This window comes from Cynocephalus volans, chromosome 7 (assembly GCF_027409185.1).
Source record: "Cynocephalus volans isolate mCynVol1 chromosome 7, mCynVol1.pri, whole genome shotgun sequence".
Classification (NCBI taxonomy): domain Eukaryota; kingdom Metazoa; phylum Chordata; class Mammalia; order Dermoptera; family Cynocephalidae; genus Cynocephalus; species Cynocephalus volans.
The window spans coordinates 131,035,547-131,057,942 of NC_084466.1; the positions used below are offsets into that span (position 1 = coordinate 131,035,547).

Here is a 22,396-nt window from a genome sequence, read left to right on the forward strand (position 1 = left end):
TAACAGTTGTTCTTTGATATCATCAAATTTCTCCAAATACCCCATACATGCTTTTTAAAAACCTTCTTAGTTTGAATAATGATCCCCAAATGTCCATGTATTGCATCTAGTTGATGCTGCTTTTAATCTGCAGCAGTTCCTCTTCTCTCTCTCTCTCTCTCTCTCTCTCTCATTGTCATATTGGAGAAACCAGGTTGTCTTGTTTCCTGTATTTCTTCTAAATTAGTAGTTAGATTTAGAGGCTTTGTTAGATTTAGGTTTGATTGGGAGAGAGGGTAAGGTTACTCTCAAGTGGTGCTACGTGCTTCCAAACAGCAGTGAATGGACTATTTAGTAGATCCAGACATTGTCAGCCTGATTCATCCCTCATAAAGTTTTCTTCCATTCTTTGACCTAGAGCAGTGTTTTGTGACCCTGGCAGCACATTAGGATCACCTGGGAAATTTATAAGGCCCACTGAGGCTGGAGTCCTACTCCAAACCATTTAAATTGTACTCTGTGGGGGTTATCCTAGAATGAAGTTTGTTCAGGATAGGCAGGATAAAAGCTTGCTTCTTTTTTTGTATTTACTAGCTTTCAAAATAATGCATTTTATCCTTCAATCCTCCAATTGTGACTAATAAGCTTTTTTTAAAAAAACCAATATGTTCTTTTATAAAAATACATTGTTTTGAATTCATGGATTTTAAAATTACCCTAAACTTCTTGATAATGAAACAGAGGACCCTTTTAACTACCAGATATTTCTCCACGCAGAGCTCTAATATGTCTCTCCACTAATTTGGCAAAATTAAATCAGATCTGGTTTTGAATCTGAGCTCTAGCACTTGGTAGCTTGGGATTTGAGGCAAGTTTCTTAGCCTCTCTGGGCCTGTTTTCTTATCATTTAATTGGAAACAATAATTATACAAAAGTAGGTTGATTAATTCACCTTGGTTTGCCCAGACCTCTCAGGTTTAAGCACTGAAAAGGCCTGTGTTCAGAGCAACCCCTTAGTCCCAGGCAAACTCGGACATTTAGTCACACTAAGGTTGTTATAAAGATTAAGTGAGATAATGTATGTAAAATGCTTTGTACATAGTAAGTATCAACAAAATACAGCTACATTTCTGTAATGATACCTTACATTCCATTCATTACATACATACATTACATTCTGTAATCATGCATCATAATCTAGCCTTCCACCCCTGAAATTTTGGTGTTCATATCCTAAAATGTGGGTGGATCAGCTGTGCTCTTTTCTAACCTATTAGATCCTGAAATATTTTGCCTGGGAACCTTCATTCAAAGACCAAGTTCACAACCTTCGGAAGAAAGAGCTCAAGAACCTGCTGACCTTTAGTGTGATGCAGGCTATAATGACATTCCTCTTATACTTAACTCCGGTCCTGGTGAGTAGTGGAGGGGTCAGTGGGCTGGATATGTTTTGATCCTGGGTCAGCTTCCTGAAGAGGAAGGTCTATTCTTCATATACTACCTAGCATTTCTAGGGCTGACCCTGAAATGCAGGGAACTAGTCCCCCTCTTCAACTCCCCATGCTGTTCCAACTTTGTGCCCCCCAACTCAACCCTTGTATATTGTTTGGTGGTCCAGCAGTCCAGAGCAAGTTTTCAGGATTTTTGGCATGAATGTGGTATCCAGGAATGATTTGCATAAGAGGGCTTCTTGTCTTCTTGGGGGAGGTGGTGTGGATCTATGATGGAAGGAAGAGTGACAGAGGAGACAGGAGACTCAGGCTCTAGTCCTGGAAATCAATTAACTGACTTTGTGACCTGGGGCAAGATATTTCCTCCTCTCCAGGGCTCAGTTTTCTCATCTGTAATGTGAGGAGGTTGGTATAATCCCTAAGGCTGCTTCAACTCTCATGTGCTGTGGTCCTGAAGCTCAGCACAAGCCTCCTTGGGTCCTCCTAGGAATAAATTTCTCATGACCTTGCTCTCTCTAGGTGTGTGTAGTCACGTTTTCTGTTTACGTCCTGGTGGACAGCAGTAATATTTTGGATGCAGAAAAGGCCTTCACTTCCATCTCCCTCTTCAATATCCTGCGCTTTCCCATGGGCATGCTTCCCATGGTGATCTCCTCCATGCTCCAGGTAGGTAGCAACTCTCACTGCTAACTGCTTATCTCTGGTTAAAAGCCTCAGAGTCCAAAATGACTGGCCTATCATATCTCATGTCTTGCTTCCACTAGTGAACTTTCATATACAGAGATCTGTTTGGTTTTTGGAGATGAGTGGCTTGATCCTAATAAAATCATGATCTCTCTGAGTCCCTCTTTATCTGAATATATAAGGAGGATTATCATACAAATCTCATCTAACTCAGAGCAAGAAAATCTTGTGAAAGCATTTGGTGAGATTATTATGATTATCCCTGGTGCTGGGAACATTTCTAAACCCTTTTCTCTGTAAAATTTCTGCCGTATTTTTCCAAGGCTCCTGAGTTACTGGTTTAGCATTAGACAAATATTGCACAAAGGCAGAGAAAAGACCCTTCTTTGCATGAACCTATGTGATGGTAAACCGGAATGCAATGGGAGCTTCAAGATGTCATAAAATGAGTTTGGAGTTCAGGAGGCCTTGGATGAGCCAGGGGGAATGTCTGGATTCTCAAAACTGAGTCACTAAGGTGGGCCAAGTATCAGACCTCAGGAGGAAGTGCACAGGGCAGGTGCCAGAATGATGACTGAGCCAGAATGACAGGGGTAGGGTATGGTGACCTGCATTCATCCCAGCAGGGGCTGGCTTCAGAAAGCTGAGGCCAAAGGAAGGACTAGTGTTTAGGAGAAGATCTCCCTGTCCTGGGGGATGTGAAGAAAGGCTGACAGGTTTGGCCAGTAAAGAGACAACATGCTCTTTTTAGATACAGTTTATTACATGGCAAACACAAGATCAGTAGAGGTATCAGCTCCCTGCATTCCTTGTCCCTCAGAATGACAGTGAACCAAAAGAGGACAGATGATAATGCAACCTGGGCAGTGTTACAGCCTGCATTTGCACCCTAAGGAGGGGACAGGCAGGAAGCCTGACACTTCATCAGAGCCTGAGTGGCAACAAGAAACTTTCTCATGACAGCCTCCCTGGAAGATAGGGAGGCAGGTGAGAAACATCCTTGTAGAAGCTCCTCCAAATCCTCCCAAGTTCTCATGTTCCAGAGGGGACCACATTATTCCAACAGTTATGTCAGCTGCAATTTAAGCTTTCCCTGTCTGGTCTATGTGACATTTGTGAGGTCATCGGGATGCCATGACTAATTCCCCTACAGAGGGTACAGTAGTAGCTCAGTTAGGATAGTGGATTGATCATCAAGTCGTAGAGTCAGTTTAAGAAGAACAAGGTAACGGCCCAGTTTCTAGAACCAGATAGAAGTGAGGGTTTTGTCTTGGAGGAAGGCAGGAGGAGGCAGTTTCTGGAAATAGGGCCAAAGATTAGAGAGAGATAGCAGTACATTTGAACTCCCTAAGTTTTCTTTAAGATTGAAATAGAGTATCTTAAATTCCCTCTGACCAGGGTGGGATGGCTTTCAGGGCTGAGGTATGGCTGAGTCTATGATGGGTGACAGGAGGTTCCAGCTGTGACAAAAAGTCAAAATCCCCTCCCTGCTTGTTCTTGTTATTGAATGTTTTATTCTTGAGATCCTTTATGTCCTTCTCTAGGCCAGTGTTTCCATAGACCGTCTAGAGAAGTACTTGGGAGGTGATGACCTGGACACATCTGCCATTCGACATGACTGCAATTTTGGTAAATGAATTTGAAAGTTGCTTCCCACACTTATTCTTAGTGCTGGCACCAGATTTTGATACACAAGGACCTAGCAGCAGCAAACTGATAGAAAGGGAGACCTAGGGGATTTGCCTCGAACCTGCACTTGCATAATAAGCTTACTGTTTTTACTAAAGCTATGTTTTTGCTTAGGGTAGGTTGCTAAGCAGAGCCGGGCCTGTAATTCTAAGGATAGTGGAGTGTAGTAGTCTGTTTCTGTTCCTTGTAATACAATACAAGAAACTGGGTAATTTATAAAGAAATAGAATTTATTTCTTACAGTTTTGGAGGCTGGGAAATCCAAGGTCCAGGGGGCATATCTGGTAAGGGCCTTCTGAGTGGGACCTCTCTTCAGAGTTCGGTGATGACTAGGGTATCACGTGGGGAGATAATGGCAAAGGAAGAGAGCTGTCCTTCTCACTGCTCTCCTTGTAAAGCCATCCGAAGCACACCCATGTTAACTCATTACTTCATGAATGTGCTAATCCATTCATGAGGGCACACTCCACATAATCCAATCATCTCTCATAGGCTCCATCTTTCCAACATCATAATTAGATTTCCTATCCTCTTAAAACTTTACAAAGTAGTTTGAGTTTCCAATATGTGGGACATATTTGACCTATAGTATAGGGAATCCTGCAAAAGATCCAGAAAGCAGAAGTCAAGATGGAGCCAAGCTTCTGGGATTGGGAAGGTAACCTGGAGTGAAAGAACGTACCAGTTCTGAAGGTTTAAGGAACGGGGTGCAACCCCAGCCAGAGTGAGCAGTGAATCTGGAATCCAGGTTAGGGAGGATTTATATAAGGTAGAATTTATACAAAGGGATTGGGCAACAGAGGGCCTGGGATTGTACCCAGAATATCTGTAGGTCAGGAATCTGGGCTACAAACAGGCTTCCAACTCCTGAATCAAAAAGGGCTTTGTACACAGACCACTTCTGTTTCATTCCAGGAACTTTCACTTCCTCCTGTTAGTGTAGGAGCCAGCACCCAACAGAGGCGATCTCAGGGGCTGATGGCGGAAGGAGAGACACAAGGAGAGGCACATGAGAGCTGAGAAAGGGCAGAAAGACATGAGAGAACATACATCTGACTAAGGGAGGGTGTTTTCCTCAACAGACAAAGCTGTGCAGTTTTCTGAGGCCTCCTTTACCTGGGAACAAGACTTGGAAGCCACAGTCCGAGAGTGAGTTGTCTTCTTTCTATCCTGCTGTTCTTTAGGATTCTCTTTGCTTTTCCTGTTCTCAAAAAATTACCTGTAAGAGAACACATGGGGAAATGAGGTATGTGCATGTGTTCAGTTAGATACTAGTGCAGGCTAAACCCCTGGAAGGATGGGCTGAGAGCAAAGATCCTGAGCCTCTTTCCTCACAACTGCATTTGCCACCTGCTTTCCTACTGTGGGACTCGGAATGTCCAGCTGAGAACCCGTGAAGACATTTGTGCTCCAGATTATGGAAGGAGGTAACATGGAGTGGGCAGGTGGCCCAGGTCTCTGGGTATGGTAGGGGTTACACACAAGAACCTGAACTCAGTCTTAGTTTATTCATTCATTTAAGAATGTAATCAAGAACATTGGAATATGACTTTCCCCAGACTGGACAATGGAAGCTTTATCTATAAGATTCAAGTTGAGATCTGGAGTTTTACATAAAAATAACCCATTCTCACACCCCACCCGGTAGGCCACCTCCCTGCCATGCAGGTGTGCTGCCCTAAGCCAACCCTTTCTTGCCATGCTGCTGCAGGTAGTGTGTCTCTTAAACACTGTGTGTAACTGCACACCCAACTCATCCACGGAGCCAGCACACACAGAATACACCAGGAGCCCGAGCAGGTCGTGTCTTCCTTTCTTTACAATCGAGCACACCTACTGCCCCACTGCCACACCCATGACTTCTCATCCTTCTCTCCTATTCCGCCAGCCTTTGACATTGATTCTGGAGCTAGCCCAGTGATGAGTCAGGGCGGGAGCCCCTGCTCTGAACACTCCCAACCCTAAAGCTTCCCTGTGCTGAGAAGAAACCGGATAGAGCTTCCACTCTTCCACTTTACTGCTATAAGTGTGGAAGAAGTTCAGCTCAGTGGGCAGGTTCAGAAAGACTGAACAAGTTCCTGAAGTTCCTGATGTTCTAGGGCTGGCACACAGGGTTCCCAGGAATCTAGCCCAATGTGGGCCCCTCCTCAGCCAGACACAGTCCAACCTTCAGGGGAGGGGCCAGGGCATCTGGTTCACCAAGTGCTGCAGGTGACTCACTGAATAGCAAATTTGGCAAACACTGATCTAGTCCAACCCCATTGGTTTAGAAACATGGGTCTTCAGTCCAGAAGAAGTGACCTTCCAAGATCACACAGCCTGGCAGTGGCAGAGTTGGGATCTGAACCAAGCCAGGTCTCCAGGCTCCCACTAGGGTCTTGTTCCATGGTACCACGTGGGTTCTAGGAGAATTTTTCCATTGGAAACCCACATTTGGCACAAACAATTTAAAGATGAGTTGGAGAAGTGAGGGCTCATTCTGTAGTCTTTTAGAGATTGAAATAAAAATCACTAAAATTTCCAATTTTGAGAGAAAATCTGCTAATGCCAGAATTCATGGAAATTCAGAGAAATCGCTTGAACTACTCTTGAATATCACCCCCCAACCCCCATTTCCTTAAAAGACACTTTTCTTTTTCAGTGTGAACCTAGACATTATGCCAGGCCAATTGGTGGCTGTGGTGGGCCCTGTGGGCTCTGGGAAATCCTCCTTGATGTCAGCCATGCTGGGAGAAATGGAAAATGTCCATGGGCACATCACCATCAAGGTGAGAGGGAATGCCACTGGAGAAGACTTCTGACCCTCAAATATGGGCCACTTAGTGCTGTTTCCTCATTTGGGAGAATGCCCTGAGTCCTCGTAGGTGGGGCCTTGATGACATCTGGTAGATTTGTGAACTGCAGATTCTCTGACCCATCCCAGGCTTATATAGTTAGACTCCGGGGAAAAGGTCTAAGAATCTATATATTTAATGAGGTATTCAGGCAATTTTCATATGCATACTATAGTGTGGAAACTGTTTACTAGAGACGTCTTCATTCAAAGTATAGGCTTTTCTGCTATGTCTATGCATGTGTTTCTGAAAACCTCACATTCTGCAACATTTTACTTAAGGGAAAATAGTTGTAACAGATCGCTAAAAGTTTATATAACTTTGTAAGCAAAGGACCAACAAAAATAAGACCAACAGTAACAACAACAAAAGCAACAAAACCAGTACAGGGCAAATTCAACAGGGTATTTGCATCCAACATCCTGATTATTCTTGGATCTCTCACCTCTTCCTTTGAGAGCTCGATCTTTCATAGCATTGGCTTCCAAATAAACAATCTGATGTAGAGTACTGACTTCTTTTATCAATTATGATTTTTTTTTCTAAACATTTAGTAAAATATTGTCATGGCATCTTTATCAGCACTGTAAACTTCCCGAGAGAGCTAAATTTACAGGAAATTAGAGATATTTTGAATCTTAAAATAGCCACTATTGGGCCGAGCCCGTGGCGCACTTGGTAGAGTGCTGCGCTGGCAGCGCGGCGACGCTCCCGCCGCGGGTTCGGATCCTATATAGGACTGACCGGTGCACTCACTGGCTGAGTGCCGGTCACGAAAAAACGACAAAAAAAAAAAAAAAAAAAAAAATAGCCACTATTTGCACCAGAGACATTTGTATAGCTTTTCAGCTTTTTAAAGATTTTTTTTAAAACCGGGGGTTGGGGGAGGTGAAGAAGACATAACAACTACAATTCCTTGAAGTTGATACGACAAGCAAACAGAAATGACATTGTTGGGTGGGAGGGGGGAGAGGGAGGAGGGAGGGGGGTTTCGGTAATGGGCCACTATAATCAACCACATTGTATATCGACAAAATAAAATTAAGAAAAAAAAAAAAAAGATCTTTTTAACTATGAGAAAGCTTACACCTGATTGCTTTATATTGACCTGCTTGTAAAAATTTTAAGAACCATCTCTTCTTTCACACTATACTGACATCATTCCCTGATTTACCAATCACTAATGAGCTAATTTGCATTTTTAAAAACACGTATTATAGCAAAGCAGGCTTTACAGATTTAACTGTCTCCTAACTCCTTTGGGAAGTTTTTTCTTGCTAGATCATAACTGAATTCTTCCTCAAAGATGGGCATTTGCCAGTCTCTGCCTCTCTTTGGACATGACCTGTTTCATGTCCCACTCTGGCATCCTAATTCCAACCTCGTAGTTCTTGCTTCCTAGGGTGCCATCTGTACCATTCCCCTGTCAGTGTTAGTGCTGTCTTGATCCTAGTAAACCTATTGGGTTTGACTAAAACCCTGTTCTAGAATCAGCATGTGCATTCATCTTCTGATTTTGAGGATCATGGCTAGAAAATGATGGTACAAAGAAGGGGTACTTTAAATGGTGAATAGGACATTGAATCTTTCTCCCTGGTCAGTGCAGTAAATAACAATGCATTGTAAATATCAGATGCTCAGTCAGCCTGACACACAGTTCTTCAAATCTAAGCTCCATTTGCTCCTTCGCCCTCCCGCCACCCCATTCTTCAGCACTGCATTTATAGAGGTACAACTGTCATGTGTTCTGACCCTTTTCCCTCTAGGGCACTACTGCCTATGTTCCACAGCAGTCCTGGATTCAGAATTGCACCATAAAAGACAACATCCTTTTTGGATCAGAGTTGAATGAAAAGAGGTACCAGCAAATTCTTGAGGCCTGTGCCCTCCTCCCAGACTTGGAAATGTTGCCTGGAAGAGACCTAGCTGAGATTGGAGAAAAGGTACTTAGGACAACAAGGGACCCTGAAGGGTTAAGAAATAATGAAGAAAAAAGTGAGGGTGATGGTGAAGAAGCACATAGTTGACTAACCTTGGTAGTCACGTTTGAAGCAAACAGTTTGTGCAAGTAACTTAGAATTGTTAAACTTCGTACCTGGAAGCAAATATAGAAATTACGTAATCTAGATCAAAGATGATGAGGCAAAGGACCTGAGAGGCTAAGTTAACAGTGACCAAGTTTGACCTCACAGGTGGTGGGACAGAGGTGGGACCAGAATTGGTGTCCTGGTTCTACTTCTGTACATAGTGAGGCCAGAGGAGGGTTCTACAAATCTGCTTTGAATACTTAATTTATAAGTATTTACTGTGAATTATTTTCTCATGTTATTAAATGCCTTAAAAAATACTTTTATAATCACTATATTTTATTTATGATATACAGATAGCATAATTTACTTAGAAATCTCAGATTACTATATAGTTAGGATGTTTTTATTCTCCCTCCCCATTACTACAAATTAATATAGCTGTCTTTTGGGGACAAGGATCTTGAGATGTTAAAAGACTAGTGTAGATTTAGCTCTACAGTGATTTTGTTCATTAATTCAGTATACATTTACTGAGCATCTACAATGTGCCAGACAATATTTTAAGTGCTGGTGTTATTTCTATGAACAAAATAGAGAAAATCTCTTCCCTGATACATCTCTACATTCTCACGGAGTAGGAAGCAACAAAAATATTAAATACATAATTTATGAGATAGAAAATGGTAAGTTGGGCATACCTTTAATTATTGGGCTTAAAAGTTATTTGAATCAAATTTATTTATTTACATAAAGGAAATTGTAAGATTTTAAGCTTGATACCTTATTGAGGCCAATTTCTTCCCTTTATTTATTTATTTTATTCTTTCCTTATTTGACACTGTGAAGGTAGGACTAGGAAGTAGTGCTTCATAGAAATTATTTTCTTCTTCAGGGTATAAATCTCAGTGGGGGTCAGAAGCAGAGGATCAGCCTGGCCAGAGCTGTCTATCAAAATTCAGACATCTATATTCTAGATGACCCCTTGTCCGCAGTGGATGCTCATGTGGGAAAACACATTTTCAATAAGGTCTTGGGCCCAAATGGCCTGTTGAGAGGCAAGGTAAGAAATCATTTGAACTGATGAAAATATAAGGGGGGCGGGAGGGGGACCCCACACATCTCCTGGGACAGCTGTTATCCTAAAGCAGATTGTGTTTATCTGTCCCCTGGGCTCCTGAGGAGGTATATGTCAGACTGATGTCGTTGAGATTCCCACATGAAGGCTCCAATTGTGAGGTCATGACTTATGCTGCAACTGGATAATTTGACACTTGTTCTGTGGCTCTGACATTGAACCTGTTAGGATGATTCATTATGATAAAAAGTACTTTTGGTCCTGTGGTTGTAATAAGAAATATATTTGATCTTCGTCCCCAGTTCCTGGCACAGAGTTCCTAAAACTCTTGGAATTTCCTGAGTGATAGGAGTGTCTTTTGTTATCCATAATGAGGCCTTTTTGATCACACTTGAGTTTGCGCTAATGAGATGACTTAGGGTAGAGCCCCAAGATATCCTCAGTATGGGGCTGGTCACCAGAAAGATCAAATGACAGAGGGTTGGAACTTTCAGCCCTACTCGCTGACCTCCAGGTAGGGAAGTGGGGGGGCTGGAGATTGGGTTATAAAAACTCTTGAACGAGTTTAGAGACTTCCAGGTTAGTGAAAACATCACGGTGCTGGGAGGGTGGTCTGGACGGAGAGGGAACCAAGTTTTCACCCCCTATCTCCACCCCATAGTTTGCCCTGTGCATTTCTTCCATTTGGCTATTCCTGAGCTGTATCCTTTATAATAAACTGATAAGCATAACTAAAGTGTTTTCCTGAGATTGGTGATCCATTCTAGCAAATTATGGAACCTGAAGATGGAAGCCCCTATTTATAGCCAGTTGGTCACACATATGGTGACCTTGTTACTGGCATCTAAATAGGGGGCAGTCTTATGGGACTGAGTCCTAACACTGTGGGGTCTGTGCTAACTCCAGGTAATTAGTGTAAGAATTGAATTGAATTGTTGAACACTCAAGTGGTGTGAGAGAATTGGTGGGTGTCAGAAAACAGACCAGAGGACGCAACCTTGCTGGTGGGATACATGTTATCCTGCAGGTATTAGAGCTCTAAGAAAGCACTTTCCCTGGAAGTCTTGCAGGGTATGAGAAAGCTATGCCTGCACTCAACCTGAGCATACAAATGACACCTAACACTTGCTGAGTATTCAGTGTCCTGGGCCTGTGCTAAGCATGTTAACTGGTCATGGGTGGAGACTAGGCTTTTCTTATCATGTGCAAGTTGGCACATTCGTCTTGACACAGTGAGCTGAATCGAAAACAGGGCTTAAAGAGGCCACTGTGAATAACAGCATTTCCTTTAGCAGTGGACAATTAAACTCCAGGTTTATTTGGCCTGTTCCCTTCAAGATTTCTTGAATGGTGCTCATTAGACGAAGGTGGAGTTGTTGAGACCTGGGCTGCTATTGCACTGAGGCCCTTTGCTTCTGTTTTGCATCAATAGGACAGTAGGAACTCACTCCCCACCCTATTCCTGGTCCTGTCTTCCATCCTTAAGGCCTTCTTGGTTTCATTCAGTCATACGTAAATACCCATCCTGTGCCAACTTTGTTACAAAGGCTAGGCATGCATAGACGGAAAGCTGTGGTCCTCTCTCTCAAGTAACTTAAAATCTAACGGGAAGACACAGAAAAGTAAATAATAATATTATAATGCAAGAGTTGTTTTGATGGTAATCAGTACAAACTATAGTGCAAACACTGGAGAAATATGCAAGTCTTCCCTGGGGACTCAGGAAAAGCATCACAGAGCTGGCTGCGAGATGAGACTTAAGGGATGAGCTTCTCCTCGATGTTACAGATGAGAGGGACCTAATCTCTGTGGGCTGTGAAGTAGAGAGCAGAGGCAGTGGGCTTAGGTTTTCTCTTCCACAGCCCATCTCAACGCCATTCCCTCTAACTAAGCCTCATTACTGACCCATAAGTGTTTGTCTTTCTTTGAGTGGAGTTATTATCTCAGTAGTCGATAGACAGGAGTGTAAGGGATGCCAAGTCTTCAACACCAGGGAGGGCCTGGACTAAAAATAAAGTTTTCTGCCGTCCAGTGTCTCTAACATGCTGAAAAATCTGAGCGGTTCTTGTTAGTTCAGTTGGTTACCTGGTAAGTGAAAGGGGCAGTTAGTCAGCTATTTAGTTAGTTTTGGATGCATCAGTTATACTGATACTCATTGACATGAGGTTCCTAAGCACAACCTTTGACTACGTGGGAACGTGCAGGAGAACGTGTGTAGGGCAAACCTCGTTGTTACTACAGAAAAATAACTGAGCAGATCCATGATGACAGGAGTCTCATTTCACACATAGGGTCAAGTCTTATGATGAAGTGAAGGAAAGAGGAAGTAAAATAGGCTGAGTGGTCAGGGCTAAATTTTGAAGCAAAGCCCCAGAGTGAATGGACGTGGTTTCCCCTTTCAGAGTCAGCCAGAGAAGATGGTGGACATAAGGTAGTCAACACAACTGAATGTTATCTTTGCAGACTCGACTCTTGGTTACACATAGCATTCACTTTCTTCCCCAAGTGGATGAGATTGTGGTTCTGGAGAACGGCACCATCTTGGAGAAAGGATCCTACAGCACTCTGATGGCCAAGAAAGGAGTGTTTGCCAAGAACCTGAAAACTTTCATAAAACATACGGGTCCTGAAGGGGAGGCCACAGGTATGTAAGGAAGATGGAAACAGGATAGAACTTCGGGCAGGGGTGGGAATGGTAAACTAGTATCTACGTCCTGAACTGTTTAGTGTCCAATGAACTAGATCTGGAAATGAATTACCCAGAGATTCAAACTCTGCTCTTTCTGTGTTCTGTGTCTCTGTAAGGAACACAGAAATTGAACCTCTGTGCCATGGCCAAACTGGTGGCTCACCCTTGTCATTGGGTCTCTAACATACAATCATGGTACACTCTTTAGAAGTGTATGACTGAAGGTATGGATGAGTAACCCTTGTGTAAGGAACACCAATGGCACAAGGGGCCCTCTTTTGGGCATGCCATGCTCCTGTTGATTCAAGTCACACACATCCCACCCCAAGTACACCAAATCCATTAAAACCAGTCACTGGATGGCTTCATAGCCTGGCACTAAGAGTGTGCTGCTAAATTCTTGGTAAGACCTAACAAAGGGATCTTGATTACTACACCAAAATCCACAGGATGTTTGAACCATCAAAAATTACATCACTAGCCAGTTTCGTAGTATACCATAGGAGTAGCCTCCAATGTCACCAACACTGGGTTCATGGATTAGCTCCAGTCAGCAATGGAGCCCTGTTTACAGTGACCCTTCCCAAGCACCTGCCAGCAGTACTTCTGTGCATCATCCTGGTTATGAGTTTCAGGTAGTGATCACCATCAGGAGGTCAGGACTGAGAAAGCAAGATCTGGAGGGTGGAGAGGCATTCCAGAAATCAGTTAGATGAGGCAGAAGCTATGGAGCTTACAAGTGGGAGCATATTGTGACTGCCAAGTCAGGACAAGTGATGGTTTATAACCACTCTGGAGAGCACAATAGTCTGGGGGAAAATAAAAGTCTAAACCTGGAAGTCTGTAAGCATTGGAAGAAAAGGGCAGGAATAAAGAAAGAGGATGGTGTGGGTGACAGGGATCAGAAGCCAGGCTAAGAGAGTGGGGAAGGGGTATCAGGAGCCAGCTGAATAGAAGAAGTTGGAGCTTTTCATCAGCCTTTATGTGCTCCAGGCACTGGCCTGGATAAAACTAAAAGCACCTGCCTGGAGTGCGAAATGAAGGTCCCAAGCAAAGGGCAGTATTTAATGTTGGATACCCCTAGGTTATTGCTGTCAAACACATCACCACGACGTGGACAGTTTCCTTATGCTAATTATAAACAACATTTTTCTGATTTTCCTGAATCTGAGATTATGGTTTCTGGTATATATCCCACAGGGTAGATGACCTGCCTTGAAGAATCCTATCTTTTATGTATAAAGGACGGTTTGCGTAATAGTTCCATAAGCCCTTGTTCTGGTGAACGTTGAGAGGCTATTTCTGAACAGTTGTGTAAGCCCCAGAGCCTAGCATGCTGTTGTATTGGTTATGGAACTTAGGACTTGGTGGAACGAAGTGAAGGGAAAGAGGGCAAGATGAGCTGCATCAACATTGGCTGCGTGTATTAAGTTTCTTCATTAGCTGCTGTAACATAGTACCACAAACTGGATGCCTTAAACTACAGAAATTTGTTGTCTCACACTTCTGCAGGCTAGAAGGGCAAGACCAAGGTGTCAGCAGGATTAGTTCCTTCTTAAGATGCTAGGGAAGGATCTGTTTGAGGCCTCTCTCCTAGTTTCTGGTGGTTTGCTGGCTATCTTTGTTTTTGATGTTTGTTGCTGTTGTTTCTTCTGTTTAGTTTTAGTTTCCTGTATTCCTTATCATGTGTGGTCACTGAAGTCTCTGTTTGGTTTGAGTAGTGGTTAACTAATGATTAGACAGAGATCCTTAAATGACCGAAACCAGGAAGTCTCTCAGCCTTTGCTGAAAGATTTTGTGTGTGTGTGTTTAGACATTTCTTCAACATTCCAGCAATTTACTTCTCTGCTTCAGTCATCACTTCCTACTTGGACAGGGCCACAGGGTTAGCCAGTAGTGAGTGATTAGGACCTTCTATAGTCTTTTCAGGGAATGTACACAGCCCTACACATGTGTGTGGAATTCTAGATTGACAGGAATATATCAGATATCAGAGCCTCCTACGGACATCTTATTCTCCAGCTTTTCCTTTTAAGTTTTTGGTCTGCTTCTTGTATGCTCCAGGTGTTATCACCACCTCAGGATGCTGTGATGTTAAGCAATTGCTGCTGATTTTTTGAGCTAGCTCCACGTTAGGTCAAATATAGACAAGCCGTGTGAATGAGGGTTTTCAGGGAATTCCAGACAGGTGAGATAATGACAGTTCTCCAGGAATGGGACTTTTGGGGGAGTTCTGAACCCACTCTGCCCCTTTCAGTGGTTGCTAGGCTGCTGTTTTCATGACTACTATGATTGTACCGCTGTAGGTTTTCTAGGCACAGCAGCCGAGAAGAGGTGAATAAAATAGGATAAGGTAAACCACCACAAAACATGCTGTTCTTAACAAGATTTACCCATTTTTTAAAAAAATAGATGCTCCTCGAATTGTTGCAAGCCTTTCATTAATTTCAGAGTTGTAAAAAACTTGGTTTGGACAATTTTTGGCTCTCATTGCTTTTATGGAAAAGAAGATTTCTGACGTCCTTATTCTACCATTCCCTCTGAATCCCACACTATGTTTTACATTTGATTTCACTTTCAAAAACGCTTTAAAGTAATACAGGATTATTAAATTTTGTAACCTTCAAGATGAGCATTTTCAATTTGCAATCAGCTCTTTAGTTAATTCTGGGAATGGTGACTCTTCTATTGGTCTACCACAATCCTTAAAAGTACTTTCCTGCTCCAAAGGAATTTAGATATTTTTGAAAATTTTCTTCTCCTTTTTGACAATTTACTCTACAAGTGGAATATTAACCCATTTGTCCTTCACTCTGGTATTTCTCAATAAGAAGATGGACTAATAACTAGTATTTGTGGAGCAAAATGTTCCAGCCTGTGTACAACTAGGATCCCTTGCTGAACCCAGCAAGATCAGAGAAGGATTCTCTCCCATTGTCCATAGAGCTGTGCACTCTCCTTGTCCATAGAGCTGTGAACTCTCCTTGTCCACAGACCTGTGAACTCTCCTTGTCCATGGGGCTGTGAGAGCTCCATGCAGTTTTCCTCTAACCTGTAATGTGTATCTCCAGTCTATGATGGCAGCGAAGAAGAAGATGAAGACTATGGGCTGGCACCCAGTGTGGAGGAAATCCCTGAGGATGCAGTCTGCTTGGTCATGAAAAGGGAGAACAGCCTTCGTGGAACACTTAACCGCAGGTTGGTCACCTGTTCAGCTGGCAGCCCTCATCACTTCCGCATTTCCACTTGATCTTTCTCCTTTCCCTTTGGGCTTTTCCTGAGAGAGTGGACACCATGGACACTGCCAGCTCTTCCTTTGCTTTCTTGTATGGGTGAGGGAAGGGTTGGGGTTGTATCAGTTTCCCATGGTCATCTGCTTTGAAAGGCACTTTGATGCCCGCTGAGTGATTGTGACATCAGCTTGTAAGAAGATCCTCGGAAGCTTCTACATGCTCAGGGAAGCTTCCCTCTCTCAATCTCTCAGTTCTAGGTCCAAAGGCAGGCATCCAAAGTCCCTGAAAAACTCCTTGAAAATTCGGAATATGAATACCCTGAAGGAGGAGGAAGAACCAGCGAAAGGACAAAAACTAATTAAGAAGGAATTCATGGAAACCGGAAAGGTGAACACCACACAAAAAAGTACCATTTGAAGTGATATGAGGCTTGGAATCTAAAAAATTTAGATGAAACTTGAATACATGCCCTCAGGAGTAATATATCCTATGTCCATTGCAAATCTTCAAATTCATTATTAAAATGTTAGTTGGGGCTGCGGGCTTTCTATCAAATTGTATTTCAATGAAGAATGACGTGTTCTGTGAATATCCTCATCCCAAACTTCATGAGTATTTGATTCTATCCTGATATGTAGAGAACAACTAACTGCTTAGGGATGCAATTCTGGCAGCCAGGGAACACTAATTTATAAGACGCAGTGGATGCAATTCAAATTAAAACTTAAAGCAACAGACTTCAAGATCTTCAGTATAGCCTCATCCCTTCCACTCTGAAAATCTTTCCCTTTGCATGTAGAAGCTCGTAATGATATCCTGATGGCTATTGACCCTTCCTTGTGTTTCAGCATTGATCTATTGTCATGACCCAGTGCAGAAACAGTGACCAGAGACTACCAAATTTTGCTATCTGCTACCCGCTTTTTAAGGGACTCCAGTCCTTGTGATTGGTGTTCTAGTTAATTTCTCATCAAAACCACTAGGGAGTTCTACTGATACTGAGTTGGGGTTTTGCAGGTGAAGTTTTCCATCTACATGAAATACCTACAGGCAATAGGATGGTATTCAGTATCCTTCATCATCTTTGCCTTCGTGATGAATTCTGTGTCTTTTATTGGATCCAATCTCTGGCTCAGTGCTTGGACCAGTGATTCAAAAATCTTCAACAGCACTGACTATCCAGCCTCTCAGAGGGACATGAGACTTGGGGTCTATGGAGCTCTGGGGTTAGCACAAGGTATGTCTGATGGCTACGACAGCCATCTCTTACAGAAGCTGTCTGGACCTTGTAGTATTCCTGGACTCAGGAAAACCTTTGCCATTATGTCCTGGGCACAAGTCTTCAGGGTCTCTGTGCACGGTAATGACAAAACTGGTTCTACTTCCAGGTATATGTGTGCTTGTCGCAAACCTTTGGAGTGCCTACAGTTTCACCCATGCATCAAACATCTTGCACAAGCAACTACTGAACAATATCCTTCGAGCACCCATGAGCTTTTTTGACACAACACCCATAGGGCGAATTGTGAACAGGTTTGCTGGTGTAAGTACCTCAGGGGTTATAAGGTGGTGGCTTGTACACTGAGGATCTTTCTCTTTCTCACAGGGAGGAATCTCATGTCCCCCCAGACAACACTGTGCACTTCCAGTCCTTTTGTTCCTTGGCATGCAGATGTTTCTTGAGTATCTCCTGTGAGGTCCCAAGGATCTGGGGATACATTAGGGATGGACAGCGCTGGCTGTTCCAATAGCTCACTGTCTAGTGAAGGAGACCGCCAAGGAAATGAATGATTATGGTGGAATATGGTAAAACCAATAAAAACAGTATTACAGAAGTGTTCTGGGAGCACAAGGGAATAACAGAAAAAAGAGGTACTAGTAGCTCAACATGGGTGACTTAGGGTGGGAATGTCAGAAAAGGTGAGACTTGAGTTAAATCTTACAAGTAAGCCCAGGAAACGGTGAGGGTTCTGGTTGGGGGGTGGGGAGCAGAGAGGAGACAGTAGCAGCAGGCTTATTCTACAGATGGAAAAACATAAGTAAAAGCACTGTCACTACCACTGACAGTAAATAAAAGGGATAGTAGGTTAATCGTTTGGTTGGTCTCTGCCTCCATTCTGGAAACTTCCATCTTTGATGTTTTAAGAATCAATAAGTTAGGTCTGGATTATGGAATAGAGCCATCTGTGATTTTAAAAAGGTTATCAGACATTGTTTCCACTACTGCAGATCCTGGAACCCTTGGCATTTATTCACTCATTCCACAGCATTCATCGAGCACCTTCTATGAGCCAAGTACTGTATGAGGTGCTGGGGCACTTGATAAATGTTAAGATCATAGATGGCTCTCTTCCATGATCAGACCTAACTCATTCATTTTTAATGCATCTGAAATGGAAGTTTCAGGAAAGAGGCAGAGAACAGGCAATTCTGGATGATAATCACCTATCATCAGCACAGTTTTCAGTCCTCTACTTATGGAAGAAAAAGCACATTTAAATAACTGTCTGATCAGCTCTCAACCCTTGTTTTTTGGTCTAGGAGCAGACGCAAAAAGGTTAGCTCACAGCCCACAGCCAGGTTCTGAGCAACAGTAACTGCTTCAAAAGTGGGCAGATAACTGGTTTTGTTACCTTCCTCTGGGGTAGAAATGATGGGCATGAAGTAACTGGAGACAACTTCAGTGAGCTCTCTTCTCTTTAATAGATCCTAAAAGAACACACAATTTTGGGTGGTGAAAACTTCTCCCATGAATTTTGCAAAGACTGCATAGTCTTTCCTCATGTTATAATGTATATAATCTTCTGGAAAATAGTACATGGAGGTCTTACTTTGAGTTAGTTAGGCAACAGTTGTACTTTGCTGACTGCTTTTTCATGAAAAGGAAACTGTCATTAATTATACAGTAAGTTTTGTGATGGATGTGGCTCAGGCCTGTTAAGGGGAGTTTGTTTTAGGGTCCTCTACACTCAATGGCTGAGTCGTTAAAAGGAGATAGAATAGAGGAGAGAAAGATAGATAATTTGACAGATAAGGATCAAAAGTAATCTACATAGAACTGACAGCTGGTGAGGATCTCTTGTTCTGCCAACCCTGGACATGATTATCTGCATTCTGATGTGACTTTGGGAAAGGTAGATTAGACTCAGGAGTCATCCATGATTCATGACTCTTTTGGAAGATTGTTATCCCTGACCTAGTTTGGGAAACTTCAGAGATAATTTGAACTCACCTTGGAACTCACATATTACTCATTGTAGAATAAACATAATCCTCTAAGAAATCTAGGTAAGGGCAACACAAAAATATAACCCAGACTTCCTGAGTGTGTTCCAAACCATCCATCTATTCATTAATTTTCTCATTTGTTTATTCTTTCCATGTGGCACAAAGGCAATTCATCAGTAAGACCCATCCATCACCTCTGGGTTCCTTGGTTAGAACACTGGCCAGGCAGGGCTCACATTCAATCCCACCTCCCATCCCCTTGAAGCTCTATGTTTCACAAAGGAAACAACTTCCCAGGTATAGGATGGTCCTTCAGTCGGGGTGGGCAACAGGACCTATTGACTGGAGTCTCCAAACAAATGCTTATTGAATGCCTGTTATGTGTCAGGCTCTGTTTTATGTACTCAAAGGAATAAGGACCTGTGTAAAGTTAGAATAACTGAACTGGCTTGGTTATGGGAGAAGAATTTACCTGTAAGGCTCTACTAGCCTACAATGATTATGAATGGTTTAATAAATTTGACATATAGTAATTTCACTGAGAAGAGTAAAAACTAAATCTATTGAAAAGGTGGAGGATGACTGCCATATACGTGTGGAGGAATTTTGAAAAAAATGAAGAAATTACTGAAATCAAATTGCTTATTGGGGTGAGCAGTACAATTTATGCAAACAATATCATGAAATGATTAGATGAAGGACTACAGAGAATCTAACAGATTCCCTGCTGGAACCAGGAAGATGTAAAGTCTTAGAAATTCTTCATTGCACCATCTCTCCTAATTGTATTCCTAGGATATTTCCACGGTGGATGACTCCCTCCCTATGTCCTTGCGCAGCTGGGCTATATGTTTCCTGGGGATAATCAGCACCCTTGTCATGATCTGCATGGTCACCCCTGTCTTCACCATAGTCATCATTCCTCTTGGCATTATTTATGTGGCTATTCAGGTAGGTTTGGAAATGGCCAGGTGTTCCTTCCTCTCTACTTATAAAAGCCCAGTCTCCTTCCTGAGAATCTTCTCTTTTGTTTATTGCTTAGCCACTCACTAGTCCCCAGCATCTTTGCCATTTAGTCATGTGTTGATATACTGAGGAGCCCACAGGCCACTCTCTGAAGCTGAAGAGTCACCATCAATTGTGGTACGATTCACAGCAAATCTTACCCAAACTACTGCCCCCCAGAAGCTTAAGTGGGACAGTTATGTCTGGATCCAAGGCTACTTGGAGATTGGCTCTGGACAGTCTTGCAGCTCCATAAGAAACCCCCACAATGGTTAGGTCATTTCTAGAAGAGTTGTGCCATGGCTGCTTCCTTGGTTGGCTTTGAACAGACGTATCTACTTGGAGATGTCTCTCAGCCTGAGCTAGATCCATTTCATTTCACTTAGGGGCATTTCTAGTTTCACTGGGGTATCTGTGGATGGTTTAGGCTCAATTCCAATGTATTCTTTGAGAGAACAGGTAGCTTGAGAGCCTAGCCCCACAGAAAAACTGGAACAAAGAGGAGGTCCCCATGACCATAATAAAAACTGATGAGGAGGGCTGAGCCCGTGGCGCACTCGGGAGAGTGCGGCGCTGGGAGCGCGGCGACGCTCCCGCTGCGGGTTCGGATCCTATATAGGAATGGCCGGTGCACTCACTGGCTGAGTGCCGGTCACAAAAAAGACAAAAAAAAAAAAAAAAAAAAAAATGATGAGGAGAGGGCATCTGTGGGCAGAACTCTTGTCCCACCAGTTGTCTTGTGATGGACTGTCACCTAGGGGAAAACAGTTCCACAGACCCTATAGTCAGGGTCTTGTGGCCTTGTGGCCTGTGGTAAGGTGGCACTCTAGTGTTTGTGTGCAGTTCCTCAGGTACATAACAACTTTCTGACTGTAAATAACAAACCAGCAAATGAGAAGCAGGATGATTTGAGGAAACATCCATGTATAGCATTTCGTATTCTGACTCTCAAATGCCTAGTTCTTCCAAGGTTTCAATAAATCCTCACAGAATCTAGTAGCACCACTTACCCATTCTACCATACCTTGTCCTTTAGGCCAGTGGAGATTCTGCCTGCATTCGGTTACATCCAGTTCCAGTTCTTATATCCTCAGTGTTCTGCACACCTCCAGAACTGACTTTACCTTCACACACCACTGAGGCACAGTTCTGAATACTTAACTGTTCTTCAGTTTTCACCCAAACCTCAGCTGACCTTTGTTTGGCCATTTTCTACCCATCCCCACTTTACCCTCCCCTCAGGTCCCAGCAGCCCTTACAACCTCCTTTTGGAGACCATTTCTCTAACCAGTACAGAAACTGTCATTTGGACAATATATGCAGATTTGGGGGGAGATATGGATTAGCTGACAAAACTCCTCACATGGTTTGGAAAATCAAACCTCTAAGGTGTGATAAAGTCTCGTCACTTTCACCCTCCTCTGTTCCCACCAACCCAATCTTCCATTGTCCTCCTCTGGGCCTCTCCCTGCTCTTCTAGCCAGAGAGGACACTGCAGGCTTTTGTCCTGTTGAGATGTGAGCTGTGGCCACAGGGGGAAGAATGTTGGTCATGGCCAGGAAGGAGGAAGTACAGCATGTGCGACACAATTGCGTCACTCACTGACTCTTCACTGTTTTTTGTTTATTTGTTTGTTTTCCGGTTGGCTGGTTTGGGGATCCAAACCCTCCACCTTGGTACTTTTTGTGTCTAGATATTTTATGTGGCTACTTCCCGCCAGCTGAGGCGTCTGGACTCTGTCACCAGGTCCCCAATCTACTCTCACTTCAGTGAGACTGTATCAGGCTTGCCTGTTATTCGCGCCTTTGAGCACCAGCAGCGATTTCTAAGACACAGTGAGATGGAGATCGACACCAACCAGAAATGTGTATTTTCCTGGATTACATCTAACAGGTGAGGCTTTCTCTGGATATTTACCCAAATGTGTGCTTTGGGGTTCCGAATGTTTGAGATTAGCCATGGGAGTGCAGGCATGGCCGGTAGGTGGAATTCACTGTGGCCACACACACCTGTCATGCTGTGAACGTAGGTAAAAGAACGGAAGAGCATTGGAGTCAGAGACTGGGTCCCCTTGCTAGCTCTGCCAGTTACTCAACCGGGTGAATTGCTTTGACTTCTCTAAGGAAAATCTCAGTTTCTTTGTTTTTACAATGGTTAGAACACAACCGACCTCACAGGGTTCGGTGGAAGTCAGATGACAATTGTGAGCATTTTGTAGCCCACCCTACACATGCTAGGTGAACTGGACATTCTGTGTTTGCTTCCTTGAGAATGGACGTGAGATTCTCCATAGGCATGATACTCTCTTTAGGGGCAGAAAGAAGCGGAGGTTGGAGAGAGGACAGTTGGGAATTTTTAGGTAAAACCATTGATGAGAGAAGTGGAAGCTCACATCATGTGAGACGAATTCCTGAATAGGGTAAGCATTATTTTCCAGCATCATTAAACACTGGCAGGTGGTGGTATGTCCTTAAAGGAGGAAGGTTTTCTCCCAGGAAA

General features: G+C 43.2%; 1 protein-coding gene across 1 annotated transcript in view; it reads left to right on the forward strand.

The window, feature by feature from the left end:
* The window catches only part of LOC134382000 (ATP-binding cassette sub-family C member 2), a 56,550-nt gene that overhangs the window by 24,885 nt on the left and 9,269 nt on the right, over positions 1-22,396 (forward strand). The window contains exons 12-25 of the mRNA XM_063102032.1: positions 1,257-1,394; positions 1,950-2,096; positions 3,659-3,743; positions 4,886-4,952; positions 6,445-6,571; positions 8,404-8,580; positions 9,560-9,727; positions 12,206-12,386; positions 15,503-15,629; positions 15,916-16,051; positions 16,682-16,901; positions 17,053-17,207; positions 19,688-19,843; positions 21,591-21,790. Coding sequence (XP_062958102.1) covers positions 1,257-1,394; positions 1,950-2,096; positions 3,659-3,743; positions 4,886-4,952; positions 6,445-6,571; positions 8,404-8,580; positions 9,560-9,727; positions 12,206-12,386; positions 15,503-15,629; positions 15,916-16,051; positions 16,682-16,901; positions 17,053-17,207; positions 19,688-19,843; positions 21,591-21,790 — 2,084 coding nt within the window. The remainder of the gene's footprint in view (positions 1-1,256; positions 1,395-1,949; positions 2,097-3,658; positions 3,744-4,885; positions 4,953-6,444; positions 6,572-8,403; positions 8,581-9,559; positions 9,728-12,205; positions 12,387-15,502; positions 15,630-15,915; positions 16,052-16,681; positions 16,902-17,052; positions 17,208-19,687; positions 19,844-21,590; positions 21,791-22,396) is intronic.